This window comes from Anser brachyrhynchus (genome assembly GCF_964034855.1).
Source record: "Anser brachyrhynchus genome assembly, chromosome: 5".
In the NCBI taxonomy this organism is placed as follows: domain Eukaryota; kingdom Metazoa; phylum Chordata; class Aves; order Anseriformes; family Anatidae; genus Anser; species Anser brachyrhynchus.
Window position 1 is genome coordinate 9,016,000 of NC_137699.1, and position 23,717 is coordinate 9,039,716.

Here is a 23,717-nt window from a genome sequence, read left to right on the forward strand (position 1 = left end):
GGCAAATACTTCATCTGGTTAAAAGCCACTACACAATTACCATTAGAGAGAGCAGAGGAAAGGGAGCTCTGGAGAAGCACATGGGCAGGAAAGGGAAGGCGCGAGTGGCAGCCCTGCATGACACATGTCCTTCCACTGCCCAGTTTTCTGCATCTTTTATGCCACAGTGCGATGCCATCATGTGATACCCTCTTGCCATCACCTGATGCAGCCCAGCAAGCACTTCTTCAAGCAACACGGGGCTCAAGAGTAGGAGATCGGCGGTTCCAATCAATGCTTTCAACTCCCCCCAAGTACTTTCCAACAAGAGCCAAAGAAAATGTGTAACAACTTGGGACACTCACTCCTTCATTCATTCATGTAAGACAAATACTTACAACTGAAAATAAAAGCGTATCTTAAAACTCGAAGTGACTCCACAAATTAGACCATAAACAGAAATAAGCAGTATAAAAGTTGACAGAACATCAACATGCTGAACAAAGGAACAGTCCTCTTCCAAGCTGCTCCACTTCAGTCTGAATTCAAGTAAAGATCTTATGCAAGTAGTCCGTATCCTGTTCAGTACATAAAATTCTATAAAAAAAGAGGTTTATTTCTGATATATTAAACAAGAACATCTGACCAGTAGTGTCTGCAGAAGGTTACAAGAAGGTTACAAGATTTTGTGGACAACTTCCAGACTTTTGCAACTTTTCCACGTGCTATAACCTTCTATCACAAATGTAGTTTGTTCGCAACAGTGTATTCTCTCAGATTTATAATATCTTTTAACTATAATTAGCAACTACAGATTCTGTGGATGGGAAATAGTCCTCCCACAATTTCTTTCACATTCTTTGTGAACATTTTACTAACAAAAACAGAATACAAACACCAGTCATGTATATATATAATTTTCATTTTATATCTTAGAGAACTTTCACAAGGTAGGAAAAAAAACCATTAATTTTGTTAATAAGATATCAACATTTCATTATCTTAGCATGTTAGCTTTAAGTCAAACATTATTACATTTTACAAAGCACATCCTGCATCAAGAATTCCCAAAAAGTTTCTTTTTTATTTTTTTTTTCCTGGTAAAAAAAAATCCCTTAAAAAAATATTGACCAAGTTTTCAATACTTCAATACCTTGTCAATGTAAACATTTACTTAAAAAGTTATTCTAAGCTAAACAGAATTGAGGTTTTTTTTGTATGTATGTATTCTATTTTAGAGGCCCTACCTTTAGGATAAAACAGGAAAAACATTATTTGTATACTCTACTCCCAAAATCTGTTAATACATAAAAATATTAAGTGTAGCCCACATCTCTGTAATATTTGAGGACAGATGACCATGGAAGTTGATATCCTCAATTCCAGCACTTTCCTTACATTCCCCCCCCAGTGTTATAACCCAATAAATTTCTGTACATCTTTATATAACATCTTTTAATGTTATACTAAGAGGAGAAAGATGTCTGAGCAATTAGAAGTATGATATAGGCACGACAGTACGAAGTATAAAGGGTAATTGACTCATCTCTTGCTTCCTCACTGGGAAAATATTTAAAGAGACACAGGACATTAAAAGATAATATGAAAAGTTATAAAAGATTGCCTCTAAAATTAACAGTGACTTGAAATCCACATCCATCCAGGCAACCTATTTCATGTTTCAATGCCATTATTATTTTGAGAGGTCTTTATGTGATCCTCAGAGCAAAAATAGCGTTACACAATCTTAATTAAATGGTTGTAAGATAATTATTTTTCCAAGTATGGAATTTATGACATTTTACCACTGTGTCTGCACAAGGCCTTAAAAAGAAATAAAAAAAAAAAAAGTCTGAAATGAAAACAGACTTATTATAACATGCAAAGTGTTTTTAAAAGCAGGAAACACTAGGGAAAATGGAGAATTTTCTGCTTTACAATTCTAAATGCCAGTATAACAAGAATCATGAGAAATTCCTTAAAGTGCAAACAAGATGGACCAGAACTTGGTAAAGAAAAGAAGACTTAGCACTCTCTCCTGGAACTGTTTTCATGGCTCACACAGCAAGGATGGAGAACTTGAACAACAAATTAAGAGATGAAGTTTACAAAAACTGAGGATGGCTAACATCAGATTCAGATGAAGAAATTAAGTGACTAAACTGAAAAGATAAAACTCAGATAAAGGCAATAAAGGAAGATCTTGATTAATAAATTTAACATAAAATTCAGTTTTCTTCATTGTGCTTTTCTTTGGTAACTACTTGTGCAGTTGGAAAACTCCATTACGACTCTGATGTTAATATGACAAAATAATGTGTTTACTTTAAAATCCAATCAAGTAATGCAACTAATTTTCTGAGGGAGGTGAAGTCTTGCTGTTCCATTTCTAAGGGGCAAACTTAAGTGTCTTGCAGTTATTTTTCCATCAACAGACCTCCCATACAAGTGTAGGCCCTCAAGGTCTGAAATTATTATTTCAGTCTGCTAATGTAAGTGCTGGGTTAGCGAAAAGAATGGCTTCTTGGCAAGCAACGGGAAAATAGGGAAAGATTCTCTCAATTTGTTGAACCTACAAGACTCCTAAAACTCTTGAGCAAAATCCATGATTGACAACATTGTTTTTCTGCACAATAGCATAAAAAAACATAATTTTGCTCATGCTGAAGAGTGAATTTTCACTCTTTTCACTCTGGTGAAAATTCCAGGACCAATGAATCCACATAAATACACAGTAATAAGCCTATGTTTAATGCACCTTTCCCAATCTTTAATAAATGTAAAATGGAACAAAATGATCTATTACACCAGTTTATCTATGATGGATAAAGATAATTCATTAATGAAAGTTACCTGAGCAAAGTGCTGGGAAGCATTCATTTTACAGTGATGAGCCATAGCATAAGTAAAGAGCAGAAGAAACCTTGCAAACAAAGCTCACAGGGTGAGCCAATCCAGCTAAGAAACGGGAACTCCTTTAACTCCTAACAGTATTCAACATTTTAGCATGACACCAGAACGAAAAATAAGAAATTACTTTGCTATGCATTCACTTGACACACAAAAAAATCATTCAACATATTGAAAATAAAAAATTTGAAATGTATTTTTTTCTAGAAAATCACACAGTGTATGATCATGATACATTTGGAAGATGATGTGAAATCATAATATATACTGCATACACAAAACCATTTGAGTACTACTCACTGCATGCAAACTTTATTAGACAGTTCCCATTTGCTTAGGATAGCATGCATCACATTAACAATGTATGCATTTTCTATTAGAGCCACAAGAGCAATTTTTGAAAAACAATGATTGCAATCAGAGGACATTTAACTGCTATACTTTCAACTTCTTTCCTTCTCCTGAGAAAAAAAAAAAAATACCCACTGGTTTAGCATTTCAATCATCGAGACTTGCAACAAGTATAGCCTTCAGAGAACTTTAAGATCAATCAGCATGAGGATATGCCTTTCCAGTGTGCCAAAATCACATTAACTTGAACCTACTTTAGGAATAACGATAGTTGTCATTTTGACCTGTAGGCTATCCAAAGTTTAGTTCAACAATATTAAGACATTCATACCATTACATACATCTCCCAAAGCAAAAGAAATTCAGCTGCCTTACAGCACTGTAGATTAAGGCTCACATACATGAAGACTTCACCCTTGTAAGAGACTGGTGAAAGGCTTAAAAGACACCTACACTGCATTTAAACTTCCAGCAGAAAACACTTAAGCAGTATAGGAGCCTGTAAAAGCATGGGAGAAAACTCAGCACCAACTGCAAAAATCAATATTTATAATCAAATTATATAAGTAACACTATAGGAAATCTGTGAGAAAATTTTGTAGTAAGAGATATGTTTGTCAAAGTTTTGTTCAGGAAAACAGGAATTGCCTATGCAGGGGCATTCTTGGGGGGGGGGGGGGGGGAGGAGGGGTGGTGAAATGATGAAAATAATAAAAATATATTCCATCATTTCATAATCATCATCATTTTGCCTGTTTAGAAGGTTTTAGCTATTATAGTTAAAAGGTTAAAAGAATAATCTTATTGGTAAGGATCCTGAGGTTTAAAAGGAACATAAGAACACAAGATATTATACTCTTCAGACAGAAACCTTCAACATGGCCACAGAAATTGTGTTGCTTTGTTGCTCTTCTAGTTTTTACAGTATTTGAAGATACAGTGCCTTCCTGCTCTGATGACATCCTTCAAAGAGACTTATAACAGGAAGAAAAAAAAAAGATATATTAGGACTGATAACCACTTTAGTGTATGATCTTGAGAAAAAGTCATACAGCAACATTTGATAAATTGAGTAATCACTGCATTATATAAAGAGGTACGTTTAGGTTCTATATAAAATTGCAACAGAAAAATCATTATTCGAATTGGCTCTTTGTATTCCTTACAATAAAACAAATTTGTATAGTATCAAGTGCAACCAATAAAACAATACTTATTTTGACTTCTATAATTTATTTTTGTTCATCAACATCAATTACACTACAGGCTCCTGCTGTTTATTGTCCTGGTCGATTTTAAGCCCTTAGGTGACTTGTTAGCAAATGATTTGGAAATAAAAAGTGACGCAAAAAGCTGTGTAAATCCTTATTAATCGTTAACTCACTCTACCTTCAAGCCACCTGCAGTACCTCTTAAAGTTGATTATGGGATAGAAAGACGTCAGAAAGCCAAAACAGTGAGAACATTCTGGTTCTAGTTAAAGGGTGCACATTTTTTCATATAAAGCTCTATTGAAATTGTTGTTCAAGCTTAAAATATTCAAAGAGTTTGGCTGAAGCGCTTTAGAGATGTGTTAAATCTGTAACACATTGTGACTGAAATGAGCATTGCACCAGGGAAGAACAAGCAGAATATCTTATAAAAGATTTTGTTAAATGCAAAAATGATTAAGAAGCACTAGTCTAATAACTTTCTTCCCCTCCATCCTGAGTATCATCGACTAAGGGTATGACCTAAAGCAACCAAGGTCTACTTGAGTTTTTTCTTTAAATCGCGTAATTCTAAAATAAAGTAAAACTTAAATATCCAGTCCTCTCTTACTCACACAGCAAACTATCCAAAACCACGTGCTACTTTAGACAGGGACTTCACTTCCCAATACAGCACTGATTACCAAGAAGCACTGAACCTTGAACCACTATTTTTTTTTCTCTGAATCCTGCAAAAAAACTTGAAGAAAAAATCTCTCAGAATTTGCTGTTTGAAAAAAAAATTAACTTATAATAATGTCGTTTAATATTTAAGGATGAGGATTTTGTTTGTTTTGTTTTTAAACAAGGACATATTCAAAAACACTTCAAATCTGTCATAGTCATTTGAGGATTTGCGATCATTTAAGACCATAATGCAGCCAACATTTTTTAAAGAAATAGAGTAATTCCAGAGTCCAATGCCAACAAAAACAAGTATAATGCTTACTGTTGAGTTAAAGCAAAGTTGTCAAGACACAGTTGACTTTAATTAAACTTAATAGATCATTTCAGTAGCTGATATGTTATGCAGGTCACACCGTTTCTCCTCAGCAATAGCTTTTAAAGACAAAAATATAAACTACAACTCAGATTTCTCAAAGGCAATTTAAATGTTTCAGTTTTAACTATCAGAAATTACCTCAGGCTACTGGTACAATAGATCAACGTGTGACTTGCACCTCAAAGTCTGGCGACTTTTTCTCCGGTTGCACTGGAGCTTCCTTTCAGAGGGAAAGCTCTGCTTGACCCACCAAAGGAATGGGCTGACAGAAGTCTGGTCAAAGATAAATACAAAGTCCTGGACCTGGGATGGGACAATGCCATGCCCTGGTACCACTCATTCCAGATTTGAGGAATGACTGTTTAGGTGGCAACTCTTCAGAAGAGGACCGAGGGCCTTGGTGGACAATAATGTAAACATGGGTAAGCAATGAATCCTGGCAACATTAAAGACTACTGGGCTGCATTGTGAAGGCAGGCTGAAGAAGTGATTATTTCCCTCTCTTTACTCAACACTTGTGGAAGCCACATCTGGAATATCGTGTAGAGCACTAGACTCCTAACTGCACAAGAATGAAATGGGACAAAGCCCAGCAACGGCCAAAAGATGGGTCTGTAATGACCCATGTGAGATGAACCTAAGGGAATCACGTTTTGTTAGTAAACAAAAGAAAAAGCTGAGGGGGTATCTAAATGTAGTCATAAGAAGTTGCCCTTTATATTCTTGGAGCCATTATCCATGATGTTCCCCCAGTTCTCTCTAACTGAAACAAGCTTTCTTGCAGTGCAGTTTCACAAAGTGACAACACACTTTTTTTTTGGTCTTGCTAGTTGGAAAAACTTCACATACAATTCTGTTGTGACACTTCTTTTTTTTTCCCCTGCCCTCCGGAACATTAAAAGGTACTAGCATAATTTTGTACATTATTAGTTAAATTATTCAAATTACCAGAGGGTCACATTTTAATACAGAGCTCCTCAAGTGCTAACATCCACTTCTTGTGTCAGACTGCTGAACTGGGGTAAGCGTGCTCTTCTGTTCCATACTGGGAAGGTCAAACATTGCTTCCCCTTACTAAAGCTGTACTGCAAAGAGTCAAAACGCATTCTGATGCTCAGTCAAGTAAGTTAAATTTTTCTCTTGACTATAATGGCAAATTATTGTTTACCAGGAACAGCTTGCAGTCATGAATAAGTTGAAGGATGATGAGATACCACCTCAAACAAGCAGAAAATATGGTAACATGCATCAAATCTTAAGAAAGGGTGCGAATAGACAATGGAGAAATGGATTAGGCTTTCCCTGGTAACAGAAAAGATTTTTAATGACTGCTCCCTCTGTTTCACAGGAAATAGGTTTCTAGTTTCTTATGAGGGGCATAGGTACAGGTTTTCAGGTTCCCATGTAACCACTGGAATTTTTTTTTAAATATTAATAATAATTAAATAAAATAAAGCTTTCCCAGAGATAAAAAATAATGGTTTAGGGAAAAGGAGTGCTTCTTCTCCTCTTCTTTCCTTCCCCAGCCTGCTTCAAGCCAAGCGTAGGTAGTAGGAGGTAGGCACTGACCACCTTGAAAATTAATGACTAACAGGATTGTCATTATCAGAAAGAATTTGGTTCTGTTTTCTGACTCAATTTTAAAAATTTAAGATTCAGAAGCCTCTAACTTTCTGAGAGAAATCAATGAAATAATGTATAGTAAACAATACTAATATTATAGATAACTTCTGCTGTCAAGACATGACGTTTATAATAGTTCTTAGAAATCTGTGTGCATCAAGAATTAAAGCCATTTAGCAGTCAGTATTGGTCTCAAACATTTGCACTGTTTGGTGGTGACAAGGCCACAGGTAAACTGCATCTTACGTTTTTTTCACCAAGATTTTTAACAGAAATTCTGAAATCTCTCTATCAAAATCTTTACTGCTTGATCAAGCTAAGTTGCTGTATTTTTCAGGCAACCAAACATAAAGCCAGCAATTAAATGTCTGATTTTACTTTCGGGCCTTTGAATATTCTGTACAACACTTGGCACAGCTGAGTCACAAAGGCCAAAATCAAATTAAAATGCAAATTATGTTTATTATTATGACACGAAAAAAGTAGAAGTACGTAGTCAATCTCAAAAGTAATTTGTTTTAATGGTCTATGTCACTTATATGCATGATCCTAATCTAAGGTAAAAATAATAGTATTTAAAGTGCAATGACTCAAACAGAAAAATAATCCCAAGTACAAATAATTTCTCCACATGTATTTCATATTTGGTTAACTGTAGACCTCAATACTGATACAAAAATGTGTCAGCAGATATTTTCACTTAGTTACACATTTTCCTTTTTCTTTATTAAATTAGAAGAAAAACTCATGAATTCCAGACTATCGGTTCTGTTGTTGTTGCTGTCATTACTTAATAAATGACACGTTTAGCTTAAATATCAAGAGAAAGACAAGATTGATTACTGACAAGAATCTTTTTGTCCATACATGCATATCATCTCCAGCTTTATAAGAAAGCGCTGGAATCTTCTGCTCTCAAAAATTATTATCTACCAATAAAATATATTTTTTTCTTTTGTCATCTGATACAAAAAGAAGTATGTCAATACAGTTTGTGTCCTCTAGTTTTGTAGAAGTGCCTCAAGGCTTTCTATTTTAAATATCAAGAAAACCAAGATAATTATACAGCTCTTGACAATTAGCAAGCTAAAATACTGCTGCTGATAAATCTGACGATACCATCATCTCAATAGGATGAAAAAATCTGTAGACAACTAATTACCAAGTGCACAAAACTTCAGATCAGAATCTATGTTCTCTTTTCTTCCTATCACTCGTTAAAAAATAGAGAGAATCTGGAGTTTGCTGTTATAAAGAACAAAATAGTTAATTAATTAAAAATTAATGAAATACTCATACTATCAGTTTCCTTTTTGAGAAACTATTTTAATAAACACCAAACTGGCTTGTTACTCTAAAGAAAACATGCCTGACACAGAACTGTTCAGCTAAAATGCTTTAAATGTTTATAAAAGGTATTTCTAAATATATTTGCTTTGACACACAGTTCAAAATGTTGAAATGAGAATTTAAGTTCAGCAAACAGAAAATATTTTACATGTGTTTTAGTAATGCACTCATTACAAAAATAATAGAAAGTTACCCTAAGCCATCTAAACATCTATCAGAAACTTTCTCATCAAAACCAAGAAGACAGAAAACTGGCTGAAAGGAAAAGTCGATGTCTACTTCATAGATCACGTAAACTCAAAATTTATTTCAGCATCATTATGATTTACTTAAAATACATATATATATGCATACATTTGTTCCTTTCAGGAAAAAAAAAAAACAAATAAAGCTGCACAGAACTGTCCTCAGAAACACTCTAAGCATAAGAGCTGTAACATTAAACTTTAAAGATGTTCTGAGCACTTTTATATCACACTGATATAAATGAATTAAGAAGAACAATATAACGTACATCTGAAACTACTGTTGGTTAAAGTAACAACTGGCATTGTACTCTATATGAAGTTGAGCTAGCAGATAGATATAATGTCCATAAAAAATAAATATATGCATATTTGTACTGCAAAGAAATGCAATTTACTCACATCCAGCTCTGTATCCTTAACTAATACATATATACATGTGTTTTGTGGTTTTTTTTTCCCAAAAGCTTCTTATCCCTCTTAACCTAAGAAATAAAGACCCTTTCCCTCTGTAAGAACACTTAGCATTTAATAGTATTCCTAGAAACACTGATGAAAAACTGTGATGGAAGAAAACCCACATTCAACAGAATGTCTCTTGGTTTCTTGATCACTATCTGTGGTCCAGAAACTGTTGTTCCTCTGGCCAGAAGCATAGTCTGCTTGGCCTATACTTGCGCTGTCTAACAATGTCTAACATGACTCAGATTCATCTGCAAGCGATCATATTGACTGCCGTGAGCACAGAGTACCTAGAGCACAGAGTATGAAAACTGATAAAGGGAAGCAGGAATGAATCACCAAAACAGAATCCTTTCCAGTACATTTTGGACGAGGATCCATCATCAAGAACTTTGAGGGAGATGACAAGATGATGCATCTCTCTATTTTAATTTAAATTCTGTGAACAAAAAAAATATTTTCAATTCTGTGAACCAACATAAAACACTATTTTATGGGATGTGACATCATGAACTACCTTTGAATACTCACTACTGCCCACTACTTGGTCGGCACACGGATTTTTCGTTTACTATTACAACACCATAGAAAAATAGAATCAGAAAGTGAATGTATTTCAGAATCCTACTGTGCCTTAGAAATATTCAAGACCACCCACACACATCAGATTACAATCTACAATCTAAACATTCTTTCTATCAATTCTGCCTGAAGCAGGAGGCAGAACTAGATGACCTTCTAAGATCCCTTACAATGGCAATGATTTTGACATTGTGCAAAAAATTGCCTGAACCAAAACTGCCATCCAAATTGGTAATTATCAATTATTCACAAAACTCTAATTTCTGCTTAATATTGAAATGCAAAATGATTCAATAATAGTATCAGGGAAGAAAAAAAAAATTGAGAATAAAGGAGTTCATCATTTTAAACCTGATGCTTGGAAACTTTCTTTCAAAGCTTCAAATTAGCCAACATCTCTTATAACATTTTCCTACTAAATTAATACAAAGATTCTTCTTCTCTCAAGATTACTCAGATTAAAGTGGCATCAACTTGTTCTAAACTAGGAAGATATAAAAGGACTGTCCTGACTTATTTGACTGGAAGTCTCAAAGTCTAGCACTGGCACATCAGATGTTAAAGATCAAAGACAAAAACCCAAGTTTATTAAACGATGTTGAAAATCATATTAATAATTAATATAAACATCAGATAATTTTGCCAGGCTAAAAGAAATAAGCATATATAGTATAAAAAGGATTGATAGGATGTAGTAAACAGAATGAACATTTTCGAGTCATGCTCAACCTCTCCTATGAAGAAACGCTGAGAGAGCTGGGGCTGTTCAGCCTGGAGAAGGCCCTGGGGAAACATCATTGCAGCCTTTCAATACTTAAAGGGGGCTCATAAAAAAAATGGAAAGTGACTTTTTGCTCGGAAGGGTAATGATAGGACAAGGGGTAATGGTTATAAACTAAAAGAGGAGAGATTTAAATTAGATGTTAGGAGGAAATTCTTCACTCAGAGGGCGGTGAGGCCTTGGAACACGTTGACCAGAGAAGACGTGGATGCCCCAGCCCTGGAGGTGTTCAAGGCCAGGCTGGATGGGGCCCTGGGCAACCTGGTCTAGTGGGTGGCATCCCTGCCCATGGCAGGGGGTTGGGACTGGGTGATCTTTAAGGTAGGGACCCAAGCTGTTCTATGATTCTATGATTCTCTGAATGTTTCTATTGCTAAATATAAACTTCAGAGGAAATACCAATGTAACTACAGGCCTCAAAAGAGTGCCATTTTACATAAACATAAAGGTAGCACTTGGACATAGTTACATTCTTAAAAGACACCTTACTACTTTTAAGATTTCAACAGTGCAAATAAGGACTTCGCTTATATAACCAGTATGTGAAATTTAAACTCAGCTACTAATGTTGGAAATGGCCCGTAGCCATCCCACCTCAATGTGAGACAGATCTTGCAAATTAAGTAAGAGTCAGGTCAGGACAGTATTTGGTTGCAACTGAGGCAGAAAAAAAATAGAGCTCTGAAGTGATTTTGGTAAAATTTATAGTGTTTAAATCCAGCAGATAGAGAGAATTTCTTGTCATTCAGCATTAAAAATCTTGTATGATACAGTGCTAAAAGAATTCTGTTATGTATAGATGTGAAATGTTGGTACATTCACCAGATCATTAGTCCTTAACATCCTATACCTTGAGCATAAAAAGCTCTGCACCAGCCTTCCAAACATACATATTACCAGTTTCAGTCAATATGTCCTGCCCTCGCTGACAGTTTAAGGAAGAGCTGTTTTCTGGCTTCCTGTGCATAAAACAGTTAACAACTCCTCCTACTGCAGCTAAATACCAGTTCTGTTACTGAACTACAGGGACAATACTGGCACATAGCAAAAAAAATAATAAAAAAAAAAACAGTTTAGCACCCTGTTCTGGTATTCCCCGAATGATGCAGTGGCAACTCACACTTTCATGCACATGACCACTCTGTAAGTTTCAGCATATGAGCTTATCTCTTTTGAGGAAAAGGATAAACATGCTGGAAACTGAATCTGGCCAAAGAGACGCATTAAAACATCACCACAGCAAAAGTATGCTTACTACAACCTGCTGGACAAGGACATGTTCTAGAAGGAAAACTATCTAAAGTTTTCTCACTTACATTTGGTTACTCTAGAAACAATTTTTCCTTACACCAGAAAACTCATGAACTTGCTTTCCCTTAGGCTTTCCATTCCTCTCATAAAAACATCACTTTTATATTTTAAAGACTATGGATAAATACACTTTTGGCTGAGTAACACAAAGACACCACTGAAATGGCAGGGAGAAGATATTAAAGCATTTAGATAAACTGTTGCATCCAACTCATTCAATCTTCTCAAGCTTCAGGTTGACACCATCTTGTCGGCTAAACCAGTACAGACAAAAAGATTTGTCATCATTTTATGTTACCATCTTCATTGCCTTTTCCTAGTTATGTCTTCCTAAACTTCTAAAACTGAGCTACGTGTTTTTAAAGAAACACATGAATTTCTGTGCTGTTTCTCTTCCACCTCCTTTTCTAAAGAGGTTCTCTTTGCCTACCTGGTTTCAAATCACACTACATTTTGAGGGTGCTTGGGAAGTTTGCATGTAAGTTGATGTATGACACTTTCCAAAATGAAATGTATTGTTCTGTTTAAGCCAAATATATGTATTCTGCTTATGTGAACAGACATATAGACCCAACAGGTGAAAGGTATTCTCCAGAATGCACCCTATTTTATTTTCTTAGGTGACAATCTCACTTATATTTCAGTTTTTCAAATATCCTTTATATAAAAACCATCAACAAAACACAAAAGAAAAAAAAACAGATTATACAACACAAAAAAACATTGTACTACTCAGTGACCAAACTTCAATCGCTACCTTTATTCCTTGAGCAAAAAAATCTGTTATGCATGTTCCCAAGGACAGTAACTTCCTGTATCCACACAACACATCACAAAAACTTCTGCTGCCCATAGGATACTAGGAATTACATAGGACCAGGCTATGTAACTATAGCTTTTAAATAACAACACAAATTGTTTCTATCTTATTAATAGGAGTTTCTCAAATGAATTGACTTTTCCTGAGCCACTCAACAATGTGTAAAGAGACTAACTGTGGCTGAGGATTCACTAACCCTGCCTCTCCTCTCTTCTCCCATATATACTCTACACTGCACTTCCTCTCTACAAAAACACATTTAACTTTTTTTTTTCCCCAGAAGTAAATATACTCTACCATACTTCTGTATTGTAATGCTCATGTTTTCTGCTGTATGTTTTTACACTATAATTTGGATTTCCCATCTTTTTGCTGTTGTCTCAATTAACATATATAAGAAGAGTTGACAGTAACTGAGGGCAGTGGTATGAGCATGCCAGCACCTTCAGTTACTCAGTGTATATTTACACGCATGCGTATTGTTTTTAATATAAAATTTCAGATACACATTTTTAGAAGTTTTATAAACTATTTATATTCACAGCAAACGACAAATTATTCTGTTAAAAGATTAATTAAGAATATGGTCTTGGTGAAGAAGCATCAGCATTTGTTCCATTATCTCTTGATCTAGCCAGGAAAAAACCAACGAAGTATTAATGAACTGGTCTTATCATTGCACGGTATGTTAGTCACTCCATCTCAGCTCCCTGATCTAAGATCCCTAATGAAAACAATAAACTTGTATTTCACAATTCCTTGGCTGAGATGTATTACTGTTCACTGTGAGTATGACTGCAATAACAATTCAGAGTATTACCACAGGAATGTTAAGTAAATTAAGAAAACAATCCAGTAACATCTAGTATAGCTAGTTGACACTTTCAGTTACATAAGAACTTGATGCTGAGCATAAAATACAGAAACACACATACACACATTGTGATGAACATTTAAAATAAACACTGAACGTTGTACTATGTGTTTCTTATGGAAATGGTTGTAAAAAAAAATCCAAAATTTACCAAATTTTTTTTATATATATATATACATATATACACCAAATACCTGTATAAATAGATACATATATATATATATGGTGTATATATATATATATATATTTGGTATATATATACCTGTATATATATATATATATATACACACACGTGTATATATATATATATATACACACACACACACACCAAATACCTGTATACCAAAGTTGCCAGGAAAAGAGTTCCCCACTTTTCTTTTTTTGTATTATTTACTACTGAGTATTGTATACTCAAAAAAGAAGAGATGCTGTCCTTGTTAAGCTTACAAGGAACAGACTCAGATACATTAACTAACAAGTTGCTTCAATGGGAGAAAAAGAAAGAATTCCCTTCACTACAAGAAATTTCCCTTAAAGTCAGGCAACCTGTTTTCCTCCTTTGCTCAATTTTAGGGAATATTTACAGGAAGAGGGAAAAGTGGCACTTCTCTTAAGAAATGGGATTCCACTATTCTGGCTCAGCTGGCTTCTTCTGTCAGCTTGGTTTTATTTTTGCCACAGTACAACCCAATGCCATTGGCCAGTTTTGGATAGCGGGTTTGAGATGCATACCATTAATTTTCTGCTGGGACCACTGAGAAGGAGTTTATCTGTGACAGCAGTACTTACTCTTACGTAACAAAGACTTTATGAACTATCTGATCAGACCACTCTCTATACCTGGTAAAGATTTTGCAGACCATACAATCATTTAAATCGCTATCATGTCTGCAAGGCAAGAAAAATTAGGAAGTGCACACACAAAAGATTTACCTGCAGTGACGTGATGTTGGCAGTAAAGTACCTATAAGTACGCTACATGAGAAAAGACTTACACTCAACCTGACAAGAAAGCCCTAAAAAGCCAAGTTTTAAAAGACTGCAAAGAATAAAAAGGGGGGTGGGGGGTGGAACTGTTAAAAGAAGACTGCTGCAAGTGATTTTATATGTCACGGTAACTTTGAATTGGGCCCAAACTTAAACCAAGAACTCAATGTATTGAAGGATCAGAACACAGGTATGAAAGCAAAGGTCATTCTGAAACCTGGGCAGCTTGAGCTTCAGCAACAAGAAAAGGAACTTTTATTCCTTGTGCTTTTGCAAGGAAATGTACGTGTTATCCAAACCAACCTTTTAGGGAACAAGCTAAATGACAAAAATGCACTATTCAAATGCAATAGGATCTAAAGGTCTTTTTAGCTCTCTCAGTGACATTTCTCCATCTCCTACTTCAGACAACTCATTTATCTCCATTGCCTGCGTTTAAGAGGCAGCCACGTGTTGGCATACATGAAGAAATCTTTAGAAAAAATTACAGCTACAGATAGCTTTTTCTTGCTTACATACAGTTAAGGCATAGTTATAATGAATATGCCTTGATTGCACGCTTAATTGTATTCCTCTGATGCACCACAGTCAAAGTAAAATAGTAACCTATAAAAATAATATGTAACTATAAAAACAATGTATTATACACTCAGTTACAATTCACAAGCACTTAAATAAGTTTATTGCAACTAAAGAAAGTTCTATTTTCCCTAGAACTTAATGAAATCAATTCTATTTTTCCCAGAACGAAGATACGGTGGATGATGCTATCCCACTTTATCTGTAAACTTAGTGTAACCCTGAAAGCAAAACCCATAAGCACCAATTCAAAATTACTTTAGAACTACAGTAAAATATATTACAGTTTAATTACATAAGATTATTTTATTTTATGATTTATACCTACTTATGGGACACGATTGCTTATTCTGTGCAGAGAATTACAAAGAGCATATCATCTCCTCTGTGTAGGCTTTGCGTAGGTTTCTCATACTTAAAAGCTTGCAATGATATTGGTTAATTGCTAGATTTCAGCCACCTCTCTAACCTCTGCCTTTCAGTGGGTGTGAAAGGGTTTACTTGTAATATATATTGCTACTGACTGAATTTTATCTTGTTCTCCTGGATTCTCAGCAGCAATTCCCAAGTTAGAGGCTTCCCCAGAAAGCACGTCAAAGGATTCCCACCCACACACTGAATATCTAACAGGCCCTGACCTATTTTCTCCGTATTAAAGCAGCACTACATGCTTTAAAAAATAAAAATAATAAACAGAGAAGCTAAATGAATGCAAGAATTGCAGTGGGAACACTATCCTCTTTGGATTTTAGTTCTGACAAAATCACTACCGAGAAGCAAAGAGACATTTAAAATACAAACATCAAATATATTTTTCCAGTGTTCTCATCCAGTGACTTATTACTCCAACTGGCTTTCAGTGAAGTACAAGGAGGACTTCATTTATTAGTTACAAACATAGAAAAATCTTCTAATTTAGCTATAGTTATGTTTTCCAGCCATTTCTCTGGGCGTATTTCTTGCAACTTGAGCTTTAATAATCTTGTAACTCAGTGACATAAGACATAGGATATTTAAAAAAAATTAAGCCCCAAAGAGAGTAATAGTTGAAACTATACAATTTTACTGAGATTCATGATATTGCCTAACCAGAGTAAGCAACGGCAATTATTTCTGTATAATTAAAGGTTTTTATTTTTCTTTAAGTAGGATGGACTATAGCAAATGCTACAAGACCGAAGATAGATCATGTAGTTGATATGTTGGAATATATTAACATCCTCAAAAGATCAAACAAGTATGATACTGTATTTGAAGTAGTAACAAAATGACAACAGAAAATTCAACTGATGCACAACTTTCAAATTGCCCACTGCACTCACTATTTCAGTCATATTGGAAATCTGATTTTACTGGTTACAGTTGCATAACAGCCTTTTTTTTTTTCTCCTCTTGTGCTGTCAGCTCCAAAGGAAGTGAAGCACTTGAGTAAGTCAAATAACCTCTCCCAAAACAGAACTGTTAAACAGAGACTAAAAACAACCCTAGATAAGACAAACAATGGAGAAGCTTAGGCTTCTGTACTGCAGGTCTTCAGTCAGTTATATCTTTGGCTGTGCTTCTTGCAAAAGGGATAGCCCTACTTTTCTCTCAGCTTGCAGCTGCATGCAGCCATTACCATCTTCATGATAGCAAAACTATTTTTGTGTCTGCCTGGTAAATCAAATGAGGGAACTATTTTAACTGACAGTAAACCTGACCAGATAAAGATTTCATTTGGATGAATTACCTGACCCTTGGTGCCAACACAGACTTGAATCAATCCTCTTATCAGAATTTTATCAATTTCTAAAATAGTGCAAAAAATACACAATAAAAAAAGAAAAAGATTAACCATCATTTAATGAATACCAAAAATCAACTTATGAAAGCTCTGAATCTTTTAATATAATCACAATTGATTTGTTAGTAGACCCTAACTCTTATTTGTTACCAGTATACTCATTCCTGCTCCTGCCCTCTTTAAACTTTTTATGCAATTGATATCTCAGGGAAAGCAAATTAATAATGAGAACATATTTCAGATAAAAGAATGTTCCTATCTTAAGATGGTTAATTTAACTTTCAACGTTAGTTATCATAAGGAAGATATATTTACCTTTTGAAAATCAACCCACCTGTTCTTTCCAGTGGGAAAGATGCAAGATGATGGAAAACAAGAATACAGCTCTGTATCTTACAAGACACATTCAAGTAGCATGGATTCATCTTTCAGTCATTAAAATTTTTCTCTAACAACAATTTAACTCTCATTTAAGAATCCACTACCTTTTAAGGTTAACTTTCATCTGTAAAGGCAGACAACATTTATATGTTTGTAGTCCAAATGACCAGGTTTAACACGAGTGTACGAATAAAAGCAGGAACTTGAAGAACTACTTTGTTTATAACACCATAGTAAGTTATGTCAACTGTAATAATATATCAATTAAAGCTCATTTTGCAAGTAGAGAATTTACAATGCCAGTCACTGGCAGAAAAATATCCAACATGGAAAATCTTCATCTGTCTGGAAAATACACTTCCTTCACATCAGGTTTGCATAGGACACTTTACAAATACATATATAGAGAGACAGGGAACTGTTCAATATTGTGTTATGTGGATGTTTCTGAAACTTTTTACATACAATATTAGCTTTAATCTGGATTCTTACTTTTATTTTTCTGTAACAAAATGAAAAAGGAGGCTTATTAGAGAAGATGTTACAATTTCAATGGCATCCAGTGGAATCTATTTGCAGGCTTAGTTTAAAAAAAAATGGACTTTTTCTTGCATATAATCTCCACACAAATCTGTCAAAAACAGCATTCTCCTGTAATGGGGAAAGAGGAATCCCACAAATGTATAAGTAAAAGCTATATGTCACTTCAGCCCACAAAGAATTGAAAATTTGGAGAAATATATTTAACTGGTCTTACAAAGTCAGATGACTATAAAACTATCTATGCTTTCTTGTCCCATGCTTGAATTTCTCCCACTGGGCCTCTGACAATGGCACATGAAGAAAGGAATGCACAGTTAAACCATTCTTAAGAGAAAGTAAAAAATACCTTCTACATTGCTTAAATAGTATTGCTGCCTTAGAACCCCTTTTCATGCAGGGAAACATGACTAACCATGTGTTTCTTTATCCACCTCTTTCACTTTTCTTCTTATTGGAAAGATTTCCCTCGCCTTATGAAAAATCTCTTTTGATACAAATACTCTCGTTACTACTCTCCCTAAACTTAAGTATTAATTCTTCTATATCATTTAGTTTTGTATCTACATATTTTTATTTCCTGGTGAAATTTAAGCAATAGAACTTCCTGAAAAGTATATTCATCTCTACATATAGCATACTTATGCATAAATGCACTCATGCTCTGACTGGGTTGTTTCTTGAACAAAATAAAGAAACAAGACCTTTGTATAGCTAAAAACTGGAATTTAGTCTTTGTTCATTTAGCACATTCAGCACTATTTAACAAGAAAATTGAAGCACGAACTAAAGTCTTTATACAGAAACAGTGGCTTATTAAATTGGTTAGTAGCTTTTGAAGTCAGTAGCACAATTGACGCAATATTCAGCAGATCTAAAACTGAATTGTCGTTTAAAAAAATTAATATTCATAGTTATCTATATAGAAATTAAAACATTAACTAATTTTAAAGTATATTATTCCCTCCTCTGTTGTGAAATATTTATTTATTGGCAAAATAATGAAGTATATGTTTTTGCACAATTTTGCCATCAGAATAATCTCAAAGGAAGCAGAACATATGAATTCTTTTTAAAATATAAATTTTATATTTAAAAGTGGCTACTAGAACCACAGTTAAAATTAACAGAGTACAAAATATGCATTTAACTCCAAAAAACTCAGAAAGATTTGCATACAAACATTCATAAATAAATTCAACTGAATCTCCTCTTTAATGAGGTATATACAGACGTAATGTTATGATACAATAATGGGTTACAAACTATATATTAAAGCTTTAAGAATATTGTATATATGACAACACGATACGTGTCAAGCTTATCTCAACCATATTTAAGGCAGGAAAGACAACTTACGGGTAAGCTTCTGAAAGCTGCTGAGCTATTTTATAAGCTGTGGGGTCCCTGTCTAGTGCATACACTGTAATATCGCTGGCTTTCTCTAGAAGAGCTGTAGTATGACCTCCGGCTCCAAACGTCATATCAAGGAAACACTGTGGAATACAAAAGACAACACCATTACCTTAGAATAGAACCATAATAAACTGATGATTTAAAGCTTCTTTTATTCATCTTATATGCTTGAGGAAAATATACCTTTCAATAGTCCCAAAATGTCTTTTTGGAAATACTTGCAATTCTGCTCAAAATATGAAATCATTTCAAAATAACCTTTCTGGTTGGTTGGGATCCCCCTATCCAACCATAACAAAAGGACAATAATTTGGTACAACCAACTACAACTTCATGCTCTTTGCACTTCTTTCCAGTCTGAATTAAGAGGAAAGCTGCTTATTTCAATGCTTCATTGAACTTGCTCGTACTGAAGCATGTAAAGCTAGGTAAGACATGGGGCTATAGGAAGCAATCAGCACCATCTGCTTTGTAAGTCTATCTGAAAAGAGGACTTATGGATTTGTGTACCAATAAAAAAAAATTACACTACCATAGTTTTATACCACAGATTAAAGTGTGATGGCAGTACAGGCACACATATATCCTGACTGGGACTGACGTGACCAGTGCAGAAAATATCAGTTTTGAAGGCAGTATCATTGATTTCAGGTTCACTGTGCAAGGACAGGGCTATGTATTTAGGTTACCAAAATACGCTGAAGCCCCAACCTGCTTTAACTTGACTACCATCATGACATGCATTAACTAAACACAGAGTAGTACGGGAATGCTTACCTGAACAGCAACCACATTTCAATTGTCAGATGTGAAATACTCTGAGGGCTTAAGTTACACCTTTTGATAAACAATGTCCATTACTGTATTTCTGAGGAATAACTATCATATACCATACTCTTTTTTTTTTTTTGAACTTTGACTGCGCTCAGACAAAACGATGCACATGTACAGAGAGCCCCAAGTTCCCAGAGAGAAATACAGATTTCATATTTCCACCATCAAAATTTGACGAAAACCAGCAACAAGAGACTTGGTCTCATATTTGAGAAGGGTGATGCTGTCATCAAATTTCACACAGAGATAAGATGACTTCAAAGAACTGGCTGACTCTCAGCCACACTCACAGAAGAGAACATCTGGAGAAAATCATTTGCTTGCAAGGAAGGGAGACTGCCCTACAGTTTCTGTAGACTCACTCCAGAGAGGTTCCTGAAGTCAGAGTCCATTTGACCACTAGGCTGACCAGGAGGCTTTGCAAGCTGGGACACGGCTAGCCACCTTGTAGCAAGGCAGGCTGGGCTATCGGACCCTGCTGAAGTGAGAAATACAAGAAAGCAAGCTAGAATTCAATGGTGTTCTAAGGTTTTTTTGATCTGTAAAACAGCAGTACTGTTTTTAGCAGCTGCCCCATATGCTTTACTCCTTTAGGCTGACAACACTGCTACTTATCTACTTAGAAGTCAAGAACTATTTTGTTGACAGAAATAGCTGGCTCTTCACTTAGCAATTCAGAGGTTATATGACTGCACTTCCATTTCAGATGTATTTATTTCCTTTCTAAATTACTAGGAAAGTATCTATAATTCTATAGTCTAGGGAAAACATACTGGAGTTTAGAAGAGAAAAAGATTTTTATCGTTTTATAACGGTGTATTTTAACCCAAGTAAAAATGAGAATAAAAACATCTTCCCTGGCTTCTCCATCTCTGAATTCCCATAACTGTCTCCTCTCAGTTGATTTAACTGACCTCTGCTGAAAGGGGCAGAAATCCGACTCCATGCAACTAAACTAAACTAGAATAGATTCTCCATATCCTCCAATACAAATTATGGATTTTTTCATCTCAAATTATTTTTGAATACGAAACAGTTTTTAAAACTACTTGTCGAGCAAAATCATATTCAGTTACACAGAATTCATGTTAACTAAACTTATTTACAAAAATTACACACTCCAAAGCCTTAAAGGGAAATTTTGTGTTCTCTCATAACAAGATTCAACCACAAAGTCCCTTTGGATAAAAAGGGAAATTCAAAGGCAATGAAGACTAGAATGAGGAAAAGCACAAACATTTTTCCAGAAACATTTTTTAGAAAACATATATAAAAGCTTTGTTTAAGGAAATCCCTTGATCTTTTTTTATGGAAATCCCATAATAATAAAATTGACTATTTATGAAATTGTATATTTATGAAACTAACAACCGATATTAAATTGCATCATTCATATGAAGAACCAAAGAATTGACACAGAATATCTTTATTTTTTTTTCTGTGAGCAGTATGTATAAGACAGTTCTGTTGCTCAAGCACATCATTTAATCCCTAAATTTATTGCCACAAGAACTTCAAAATCTGCCTTTAAATGTTGCTCCATTAGAAATAAGAGTAACGGGTTAAAAAAATATATCTATTAAAGCACTAAAAACACACAGACAAAAAAAAAAACAGTCAAAAAAGCCTTCAACATGATATGCACACACAACCTCCAGTAACTTCAGGTGCAGGGTATCACCTCTGAATTTTCAATCAACTCTGACTTTGCATTACACCAAAGCTAGTCTACCAAAGGCAAGCACCATGGTATTAACAAAGTCCATTCCTTTCCAGAGGCACTCAAAGAAGTTGTCACAAACAACTTCTTGAAGTCGTTACTCTGGCACCCAGTTCAGGAATAGTCTGACCCCAATTCTCTCTCCCCTCAGCTGTGACTAAGGATTACTGCTGCCTTTGCACAGTTTCCAAAGTCTTTGCATGCAAAAAAATCCCAGTGGCGTGCAACAAATTTTTCGAGCGCAAATATGTGCTATGACTACATCTGGCTGCCCAGAGAGGTTGTGGATGCCCCGTCCCTGGAGGTGTTCAAGACCGGATTAGATGAGGCCCTGACCAACCTGATCTAGCGGGTGACATCCCTGCCTATGGCAGAAGAGGAAGAGAAAGAAGAAATACTCTTATTTGAAATCATAAGCTAGAAGTTTACCACATGAGTTTCTGAAAACCTCAGCATTGCCTTCCTGAAAGGGAATTACAGTGCTGTCAAGGAAGGCATAGGAAGCGATAAAAGCAAGTAGATATTTATGTCTTCTTTAAAAAAAAAAGTCTGGAACAACAGTTTTATTCCACTCAAAGTCACAAGTAAGGTGAACTTCGAAAACATACTCTTTCATATTCTTTTCACTGATGGGCTTACCAGTTTGCTTATTGTTTGCACATCTGTTCTTTTTCCAAATATCAAACTGTTCTTTGGTGAACTCTAGAAAGTATTATATCAGTTTGATCCTTTGTGTCTTTTCTCTCACTAGCACGTCTCAAGGTCCATTATTTTATCAAGTTTGAATAGCAGAAAGCATGACAAGTTGGAGCTGGGGGCATTTTTGGCAACTATATATCGAGACAACTTAAATATTCCCCCAAATGAATTTTTGAAGATCTTGTGGATCTTGTGTCAATTACGAATACTTATCTTTATTTTTGCTTAACAATCTCACCTTCCCTCACCAACATCTGCCTCTGCTTTCACTAATTCTAAATTTGACTAACTTTAAGCTCAGTAAACCCCTTACACATGCTGAATACTAATGAACCATACAGAAGGTCTTATGCAGAAACAGAAAATGAATACTGGGAGTGCAAAGGAGAAGAAAAGAGAGGATATGGACTGTTGTACAATGACACAGTGACAGGCTCTCAATATTGTGACAGCATCTAAAAGCTTTAGTTAAGAATTCATGCAAGCATTCACTGCGAACAAACACATGCTCAAATTATATTGCCCTTTCTTAAAAAAAAAAAAAAGAATATGGAAAGAAAACCAAAAACAAAGAAAAAAGAGAAGGAAAAAAGAGATGGGGGAGGCAAAGGGAGACAAAACACAAACCTTTTAGAGGCAACAGCTGAAAACAGTAACAATCTTTAAACTGAGATCAGGACAAAAAAGGAAACAGCTCTGATTCAAGTGGAAGTGACTGCAGGACTGAATACACAATGCTAGATAAAACACTGCATCACCAGCATTAATAGAATAGTCTCAAGAATTTTTGGCATCCCAGCAAACCTAGCTAAGGCTAAATTAAATACAGCTTGGCATAACTTTTCAAGGTAAATAAAGACCTTCTATGGATAAACTTTGAACGGTGACATATATACCTACACTAGCAAGCTAGAACTCATGAAGATGCCTCAGTCAAGTTGTTCCACTCAAAAGCAACATTTTGCATCTAGAAACTAAAAAAAAAAATCACATTAAATAATCAAATAAATTAATTTTACTAGTAACACAAATATTTTGGAGCATTGATCAGATTTTAAAGTAATCACTATAGTATACTGCTTGATAATTATTTTTAAATATATTCCAGCCATCTTTCATGCCTGAGACAGAAGAAAAATGCTTCATTTTTTTCTTCTCCTTTCTCACCTAGTAGTTTTTAATCAAATAAAATTAAATGACATTTTATCCTCATGGTCCTATAAATACCAGAAAAGAT

The 23,717-nt window shown here is 34.9% G+C and overlaps 1 protein-coding gene across 2 annotated transcripts in view; it reads right to left on the reverse strand.

Annotated features, from left to right (window-relative positions):
• METTL15 (methyltransferase 15, mitochondrial 12S rRNA N4-cytidine) overlaps window positions 1–23,717 on the reverse strand; it is a 95,773-nt gene that overhangs the window by 38,451 nt on the left and 33,605 nt on the right. For both annotated transcript variants that reach the window (XM_080595261.1, XM_080595260.1), the window contains exon 3: window positions 19,171–19,307. In XM_080595261.1, coding sequence (XP_080451387.1) covers window positions 19,171–19,307 — 137 coding nt within the window. The remainder of the gene's footprint in view (window positions 1–19,170; window positions 19,308–23,717) is intronic.